Source organism: Primulina tabacum, chromosome 3 (genome assembly GCF_025594145.1).
Source record: "Primulina tabacum isolate GXHZ01 chromosome 3, ASM2559414v2, whole genome shotgun sequence".
In the NCBI taxonomy this organism is placed as follows: Eukaryota; Viridiplantae; Streptophyta; class Magnoliopsida; order Lamiales; family Gesneriaceae; genus Primulina; species Primulina tabacum.
Genome location: NC_134552.1, coordinates 1112879 through 1122311, shown reverse-complemented (window position 1 = coordinate 1122311; position 9433 = coordinate 1112879). Strand labels below are relative to the sequence as shown.

Below are 9433 nucleotides of genomic sequence, written 5' to 3'. Positions count from 1 at the left end.
CTCAAATTAATTAATTTATAAAGTGGAATTGTGTGCGAAAGGATTAGTGTTATATATGGGTCAATTAAATTAATGGTATTATGAAAATGTTTTATTTTATTGCTAGTGTTTAGTTGGCAAATTTCAAGTCAAATATAGGTTAGGTGGAAAATGGGAAAATGCAAGACATGACGAAAATTATTTTGGTTAGAGGTTTCATTCATTATAAGTATGTAAGTTTTATATCATAAAATAGAAATTAAATTAGAGTGAAAATATATTATAAATAATATGAAAAATAATTAGTAAAATGATAGGAAATGTAAAATAAAAAAAGTGCAATAATAATCTCTGTTAGATATAGCAATCAAAACTTATATTTGAGTTAAGATTTGAGTTACATTGTTACCACCAACTCTAATTTTTGATAAAATGACAAACGTTGGGTCCTACGTACATTTATATTTTGTCGAACACTTGTCGAGTATAATTTTTGCATTTTTCTTGCTAGCAAGCCCCAATATTTAAATTTTCCAATCAATTTTATATAATGAATTGGATATTAATAAAAAAAACTAAAATTGTTTTAAAGACGATAAAATGCAAGCCAAAAGTTTTTTGTTTTTGTTTTTAAAACAAGCTAGATAATATGTAAACCCAATACGAAAAAAATTATAAAGAAAATTAAATCAGCGGAGGGTGTAACCATATTAACCCGACTAAACCTAGAAAGCTTCATTAACAAAATTATTTGCAGCCAGTGGTGGAGCCAAGATTTGAAATCTAGCCGGGCTAAATTTTTTTAAAAAAAAACAAAACAATCCATAACAATTAAAATTATAACTATGATACATGTTCATCGTAGTCTCAAACAGTTTCTCATTAACAAGATCTTCAATATTTTGGTTATTGAACTCGTAAGATTCAGAAACCGACAAACCATTGAAAATGTAATATTATATCTCCATCATCATGCAAAGAAAAATTAATGAAGATCAAATAAAATGAATATCTCTAAAATCATTCATTCAATATTAGATGATTAAATTAAATATTTTTAAACTAAAATATACAAAGATAATCCGTATAGACATAATCTTACTATTGAAGCTGTGATCTATGATTCTTCGAAGTATAATATTAATCAATTATAGAATCTGAGTCTATATTTGAAGCCAACTCTATCTCAATGTAGATAATCATAGAATCTGTCAGAAAACAATCGCCCATTTTACTACAAATAACTGTTTTAACATGCTTCATAGCCGAAAATGCACGCTCCGTAGTTGTCGTGGAAACATGCAAAGTTAAAACTAGACGAATTAACTTGTCAATCAAATCATAATGTTGCAATTTTTTTGTTTCAAATAACCCTCGGCACAATTCTGAGATAGTGGACATTTTCTGAAAATTTTCATGACAAACTACATCGAGCTCAAAATGTTGTAGCTGACACCTCAAATGATGCATTCATGTTCAGTGAAGTCCTCGGGATAATACTTCTCAGCGAGAGTACAAATCTTGTCAATGTTGAACCATATAAAATTATCTTTTGGATCCAAAGCAGAGCTGAGAATTAGAAGTTCAACTGTCTCCTCACTGAATCTAGAGTTTAACTCTTCCAACTGAAAATCTATTGCAACATTAAATATATCATAATGAAAGTGATGTTCAACTGTGATGGTATCCTTTTTCTTGCATGAACGAGTAGAATGCTTATAATGAGAACTCATCTCCGGTATATCGACATCCAATCTTGTGCAAAATGATTTTATATACGAAAGAAGAATATCAAAACCATCATTTCTCAATCTCAGGAAAAGTTCTTTAGTCGTAGAGACCAAATCCATTGCACTTATGATATCAAGAGATTTTTGTTGCAAGGCACAGCAAAGCAAATTTGTAATCCCCATAATTTTATGCATCAAATGCAAAATAAAAATGAAATCAAAAGACTTCATCACTATTAATGAACCACCAGCTTCCTCGCGCATTGAAGTAGAGGTGCCATCAATGATAATATTTTCGAGCACATTATTAGTTGCATCATACATATCTATCAAGCTGCAAATAGAATAAAAATGGGAGCTCCAACGAGTAGTACCTGCTCGATGCAAAGTACCAATCTGATTAGCTCTTCGACCAGTCTCGCGTTCATCGGCAACAACAGAACGTGCAATTTCATTAACTTGATAAGATTGTAACTCAGCATTGCGCTTGGAAGAAGATGTAACAAGATTGACAATAATCGTCAGATCTGAAAAGAAAAGCCATATAGAGATCTGTTTTTCAGCTGCTTCAACTAATGCTAGTTGGAGTCGATGGGCAAAACAATGTACATAATATGCATAGGGCCAATCTTTAAGAAATAAAGCTTGCAATCCATTAAAAGCACCACTCATGTTACTAGCACCATCATACCCTTGACCTCGCATATTATGAATTTCTAGATTATATCTAGTGAGGACATCACATATTTTTTTCTTGAATGTTGCAGCTGTGGTGTCATGAACATGCACAATTTGAAAAAAACGCTCCCGCAGAAAACCATGGGCATCAACAAATATTAAATTATAGCCATCTGTTCTTTGTTAGATACATCTTTCGCTTCATCCACCAAAATACAAAACTTAGAATCTTCAATTTCATCACGAATTTTATTTCTGACTCTATTACCAATAATATGCAAGATTTGTTTTTGAACTTCTGGTGAGGTATATCTTGCATTTCCCGGCGCCTTGTCTAAGATAACATCTTCAATACTAGCATTCCATTTCCCAAATAGTTTTAAAATCTCAATGAAATTACCACGATTTTGGGAATATGAAGATTCATCATGACCTCTCAATCCACATCCTTGCAAACTAAGCCAATGGACACACTCAATTGTTGCTGCAAGCCTTAACCGATTTTTTTGAATATGTTCAGAAGTTTCTCGATTCATAACTACATCTATATGCCTAGTGACATTCATCAAATCAACAACAGATTTTGAAGATTTATTGTGTGTCGAGTTAGACTTCCCATGTGAGACAAAAAAGCACACTTTGCTCCATCACTAACGCGTTTTCAACTTTTAAACCCTTCAATTGTAACTGTAGATTGTTGTGCTTCACTTAATTCAAAAAAATAGCACGGAAAACAAAATACCGCATCCTTCGAAGGAGAGTACTCTAACCATGGAAACTTTTTAAACCATGTATATTGAAATCGACGATGCTGCTTTCCTGATTCAGACCGTGGGTATTCCGACAATTTAGGTTGATATGACCCCATTTTGATATAAGCTCGTCTAATTTCATTACGATGATTAACAGGATGTTGCAACATAGAAATACGCAATCCAGGATCCCGTTCAAGGGAAGTTTCATCAAACACAACTCTTTTAGATTTAGAAGGAGGTCCGGGCTCCTCAATATGAATGGATGCATGAGTCTCGATCCTCTTCAGATGATGAAGGATTATCAATTGTTGGCTGAAAGAATGATAAAATATTTTTTTCCTCTTTCTCTCTTGATTTGACATTAAAATAACCTAATATAAACAAAATTATTAAATTTAGATTAGTACCAAATAATATAGAGTACATAGATAAATTTAATGTTAATAATATGACAATACTCGATAAACAACTTTTCTCCCCCTTTAAATCTCTCAACTCTCATTTTCAAAGCATTTACCGATCAAAACCATTACAGAAATGCAATAGGGCGAGCTCTCCGATCTCGAATATCTTTTTCCTCCGCCATTGTCTCTGCTACGCCATTGTCTCACAAATTATTTTTTTTTTAAAAAAAACATTTCTTAACCAAATTTACTTGCCTCTCGCCGCTCGAGATAAATCGTGCCCCCTTTCCACCAAAAGTTTTACTTATTTTACATTGCAATATTTTTTTTTAAACTATGGTGGGTTCATACACACACACACACAAATCAAAACCAATATTGTGAAAAAGAATAAAGAGCAACAAAGATTCAGAAGCATGAAACATAGTTGCCTAGTTTCATTCAACAGCCAGAAGAAAAAATAAACACCAAAAATCAAATGCACAACTGAAGCCCAAACAAACCTTGGGTTGGGAGAGGAGATGAGTGACACGATGTGTTGGGACTTGGGAGGAGGGTTTGGAACACAATTGGGCTTTGGAACACAATTTTTTTTTCACAATGTCAAACACAATTGGGCTTTGGAACATGAGCTTATATAATTTGGACCTGGGCTGGACAAAAACTATTACATACTAAAAAAACAATTGGGCCACCCAGGCTATATTTGGGCTGGACAAAAATTATTACATACTAAAAAAAATTGGGCCACCCGGGCTATAGCCCAGGTGGCCACAAGTCTCCATCCGCACCTTTTTGTAGCTTGATTCGTTGTTCGATACACAAAACCATTAAGATTCATTTTTTTCATTACTTCAATTCTCGTGTAGTATATATCATGCAAAATCAACTCTTGATAATGCATGATATATATACACACACACATGCAAAATTAATAATCATTATTTAATTTTTAATTAAATCGTTAATTATTAATTAATTAATTAATTCTAGACCACCCAGAATATTCCATGAAAACCATGTACATATAGTACTCACCACTATTAACATTATTATTTAATTAGTAGATTTTAATTTTACTAAATAAATAATTGTGAACTCATTATGACTTCGATCGATGATCAGACTGCGCAATATATCGAGGGTACAAACCTTGTTCATATAATGAAAATTGAAAATTTCGAAGGACAAAATTTCCACCGAATCATTTTTGCCATATGCCATTTTTGTGAACTCCTTCACTAAATTAGACAGTTCCACTATTCTCACTTAATTTACAATTAAATTGACTTCCACAAATTCTATTACAAGGAATTTATTTATAAACACCTTTATAAGCAATTTGTTTGATCTACATCAAACTACAGTCGTCAAATTCAATTTCTTGAACTTAATTGATTATCTCAACAAAAACACATAATCTGATACTTATGTGACCCTCAATGGTTCAGAGATAAACTACCAGTGGGTTCACAACTTCATATGATTCATAACAATATTTGTTCTTATTCGGGCTTACCCTAATTAGCCTCATTCTGTTCATTCCCCCTTGATCAAGAACGTCAGAACTCAAATCTGATTACTCATCGGATCAAGGTAAAAATGTCTAGTAGCATCGCCTCGTGATTATCTAGGTATCACTGATAGTGTCTACAAGACCCTTAAGTTATGGTTAGCGTACAATACGGTCATTTCAACAAATATATCTCGATCAAATCTACAACTATTGGTATATCGAGAGTTGCAAATGATTTCGATAGTGATGTGATATATCTTTGAGTAATAAGAGCACATGACATCGTATGTAAAATTAGAAAAATATCACTAAAGCACATGTCTTACTCTGGCCAGATACTACTTGCATGATCATAAGATCATATATGATATCTTCACCTGTAAACGAGCGGTGAATCCCCGACTACAATGCATTGGCTCCTACGTATTTCGAAACTACACCCAACCTCACCATTTGACGATCAAGTTCGAGGAAGAGTTGTTCAGTGCATCATCAAATGATCACCCATATGTATGAATGAATATCTTCATGCTCTTACCAATGAAACACGACGAGTATATGACAGATGTTAGTCTTAAACTAAAGCGACCATTATCTTTATTATATGTGGATGAATTGACTAGGAATCTGTTTAGAATATACGGTATGCTTCCTAATGAGTTTCATGATTTAACGTTGAGAGATAGTCCTTATTGTACCTCTAGTACATTTAACAACTTTATCTATGCAGCTTGCATGAGGTATGCCGGTAAAATAAATAATCATAATTGGATAAAATTCTATAATATTATTAAAATAAAAATTGTTTTTACACGAGAGTCATTAAAGCTGAAACCATAAGTTGGCTCGCTGGATACCTACTTTAACATATAACATAATAAAATTTACCTAAACAAATTAAAAATAAAGAGAAACAAAATTTTTCTACACTCATTTTAAATTATAAATAAGGGTTATTTTGCTTTATATTATCTTTAGTTTTGCTTAGATGGATTTTTAATACATTATTCTAAGTAAAATTTATAAACAGACTTCCTTTTTTACTCTAATTTAATTAATTTAAAAAATATTTTTATGTTTTTCAAGTTTTAGTTAATAATGGTATATGAATAAGAACAATTAAAAACTGAACTATATATTTTGGACAATCAATTAAAAAAGAAGTATAAATAACTGATACTTAAGTAGTAATTACTTTAAATTTCTCTTGCATTGTATCTATCAACAGATAACTAGTCGCCCATGTCTCTTTTTGCGTAGATTTTATTATATTTAAGTTTTGTTTTCTTATAAAGACTCATTATGTAGGACCGAGTGCTTATCGCTTTACCAAAATTTATAGCTAGTGATGGTGCAACTCAAATCTTTTAAGTAACGCACAACAGCTCGAACACCACGGTTCGATCGCTCTACCAAGTAGGGACAATTATTGCACCCCACACATTAAGTTAACCTTATAATTATCATGTCAAAAAACAAATTCGATTTCTAATCATGTCTTCGAAATATACTATTAATCCAGATCGATATATCTAGTGTGTCTAATAAGGAACCTATGTATACATTCAAAACAAAAATAAAAATAAAAATTCCTTAATTCAATTTATTAGTTGAATTATAATTAAATTATTTAAGCTAATATAATTATATTATTATAAAAACAAGTGACCAACCAAACACGCCTTAATTTTTCATGCACGTATCTTACTTCCCCAGATATAGAACGTGCCTGCAAATCTGAATCCCAACTACAAGTAACATGCAATTAAGATAAAGAATATGGCACATAGCTGGATTAAATTCATATAAATTAATAATTTTCAATACATTAATCTTCCACAATCATTACAAGAAATTGGTTATAACGAGATTTTGTACTTGGTCCAAATCATGGTAAAATAAGCTATATATTATATTACAATATCCCATAGATAAAGTTGGAAGATTATCTTTTCTTGAATTTGATATATTCATGACCATGGGAGAGTACTTATCTTGTTTGATTTGAGTTCAAGTTTTTTCAGTCTAAAGAATGGCAGATTTGTTTGAAACTCTCCAAGTTTTGTCTAAATAGAGGGACACAAACTTCTATGCTTCCATCTCCGACGAAAGATGGGAGAAGAATGATCATACCCTCCGTGGGAGCGAACGAGGGGGTGAAAGCGTGCGGGCCGCCGCACCCGAAATCTAGGTCATAAAAGGGAAACCTCAACCAACTATGAACCTCCAAATTTGGCCACAATATCAAGTCATTTGTGTCTGCATTAGGAATCAGATCTTCCTCCTTTACCTTATGGTTAGAAAAATCGATGAACGATTTGAAATAGTTGTCGTCCACACTAACCACCGCCTCGTGTAAAAGGTTGGCTGCGTAGGGGAGGGGCTCGCTAAACAGGTTGGAGACTTTCGCTTTGGCGAATGCCCAAAGGACCAAATTACCGAAATAACCTTTCGGAACGCAAGGGTTTAGTCGTGCACGACCATCGACGGATATCCTGACTTGAGTTGTCTCGGACGCATTCATGCCACGAGCTTTGGTTATGGCCCTCCATAGATGTGCCACAATGCTCTCAAATGTGCTAAAGGGCTTGGCATTCCCTCTCATGGAAGACGCCTTCGCCTTGAGGGCGGATAGGAAGTCCGAAGTGAAACGAACCTTGTATGACACGACGTCCTCGATGCTATGATCGATTAGGGGATAGATTTGTTTGAAGTTTTGGGCTAGGTATTCAACTCCTCTATGCTCGAACTCGAATAGAGGAGGGTTTCGAGGAGAGAATATCTTTCGATCATGAAAAGGCAACTGGTCGATCTCGAGTCCCCGACATGCCTTCCCCCATGCAACCAAAAAGTTGCTTGTAGCGTGTCCATCAGCCACGAAATGGTGCGCAGTGAACCCTACCGCCATCGAACCGCATGAGAACCTCGTCACTTGAACTTGAACCAATTCAACCGTGGATTCTAAACTCGGGTGAAGACATAGTAGAGAAGTCGAAGGCATGAAGGGCGTGACTTGATCGAGCGCACGATCAACCGTTGCCTCGACAAACCTAACACCCTCATCATTGAGAAGAATGACACGGTTTCCCTCACTGTCCACAGCCGAGTCTCCCTGCCCATTCTCGATAGACAGACAATGCCTTCCGGAGGCCCAACTCTATCGTCGCATTCAAAACGATCTGTGGACGATAAACATAAATTACGGCGACGTGTTGGTCGTAGGTGACCAGATCAAAAACTGAGAGGGGGATGCATTTTGTCGTTGGGGGAGGGTTTTCCTCATACAAAGGCTTGGTGAGCCTCGAGCTCAATATTTTCACTTTCATGATTTTGCGTAAATCTAATTCGAAAATAAAATGAGATTTGGTTTGAATTTTGGGGAGGATTTCACGTGTTTATATACTAGAAACAAATGCACTGTGATTTTTTTATTTATTCATTTATTAATGAAATGATCATACCAATTCAGACCGTGGTTGGCAGATTTGGTTTGTCGGCTATTGAAAATTAGAGTTGTGCACATGCCATATTTTGCCTCGGGGAATATTTACTTAAAATCAATTTCTCATAAATGGAAATTTATATTATTATCAATTTGTAATTTGATGAAAATTGGTATGAATCTTCTATGTATATGTATGTTATATTAATTGCTACATTTACTGCTAATTGATTCATTAAAGATCACATGTTATCTGAATAAAATTTTGTAATTAAATTTCAAAAAACATTCTTAATTACGCCATTGATCGAAAAGTCGTTCGTTTTCCTTGTCCTTTTAAAAGGGTGGTTAGAATTCATCATTTTTTATTTTATTTTTATGTTTCTGACTTTCATGAATTAAAAAAATAAAATTAAAAATAAAAAAGAATATCCTCAAATGCATTACGTATCATGAAATTCGTTAGCATATAATAATATTTATTCTTGTAACCCAATACCTTTCCATACATTTAAGAAAACATTAATACTGAAATCATCTCTTTTTTGATGAAAATGCTTATATAACATTGCACACACAAGCTCCGCATGTTGGCACTATGTTGCCACCGTATTAACGTCATATGATTTCGCAAACACAAAAAACGCCAAAAATAAAAAGCGAAAATTACTACTGAAATTTAACAACATAAATAATCAATTAATAATAAAAAGAGGTGAGTGAAGATTATTAGATGGGTTTAAAATTCTATACTGTCTCCATCTTGCCATCTGCTAGACCTGGCCGTGGTTTGGGTTTGACCTCGACCTGAACCCTACTCGGGCCATGATCAACGGACCGGTTAACCGGGTCAACTGAACCATCGACCTAACATTTTTTAAAATTGTTTTTCTAAAAATAAAATGGATGAATAGTACCTTACATAATAA

General features: G+C 33.7%; 3 protein-coding genes across 3 annotated transcripts; all 3 read right to left on the bottom strand.

Annotated features, from left to right (window-relative positions):
- Positions 1-1436: 1436 nt before the first annotated feature.
- LOC142538264 (uncharacterized) lies at positions 1437-2414 on the bottom strand. The gene has a single exon (XM_075643622.1). The coding sequence runs from the start codon at positions 2412-2414 to the stop codon at positions 1437-1439; it is 978 nt and encodes a 325-aa protein (XP_075499737.1).
- Positions 2415-2545: 131 nt separating this feature from the next.
- On the bottom strand, positions 2546-4770 carry LOC142538263 (uncharacterized). The gene is made up of 3 exons (XM_075643621.1): positions 4699-4770; positions 3130-3513; positions 2546-2998 (listed from the first exon to the last, which is right to left on the bottom strand). The coding sequence occupies exons 1-3, from the start codon at positions 4768-4770 to the stop codon at positions 2546-2548; spliced, it is 909 nt and encodes a 302-aa protein (XP_075499736.1).
- Positions 4771-6848: 2078 nt separating this feature from the next.
- On the bottom strand, positions 6849-8411 carry LOC142538797 (agmatine hydroxycinnamoyltransferase 1-like). Its single transcript, XM_075644092.1, is given in 2 exon segments — positions 6849-8165; positions 8167-8411. Coding segments are annotated over 2 exon segments (1305 nt in total). The 5' UTR covers positions 8389-8411; the 3' UTR covers positions 6849-7082.
- Between the last annotated feature and the right edge of the window lie 1022 nt (positions 8412-9433).

What these genes read in the sequence shown, in the direction of transcription:
- LOC142538264 (XM_075643622.1), bottom strand. Translation starts at nt 2,414, where the DNA reads ATGCGAGGTCAAGGGTATGATGGTGCTAGTAACATGAGTGGTGCTTTT.
- LOC142538263 (XM_075643621.1), bottom strand. Translation starts at nt 4,770, where the DNA reads ATGGCATATGGCAAAAATGATTCGGTGGAAATTTTGTCCTTCGAAATT. An exon ending in ATTTTCATTATATGAACAAG is followed by an intron (nt 3,514 to 4,698) that starts GTTTGTACCCTC and finishes TGTTTATATTAG; the next exon opens with GTTATTTTAATGTCAAATCA. An exon ending in ACTCTCCTTCGAAGGATGCG is followed by an intron (nt 2,999 to 3,129) that starts GTATTTTGTTTT and finishes TCACATGGGAAG; the next exon opens with TCTAACTCGACACACAATAA.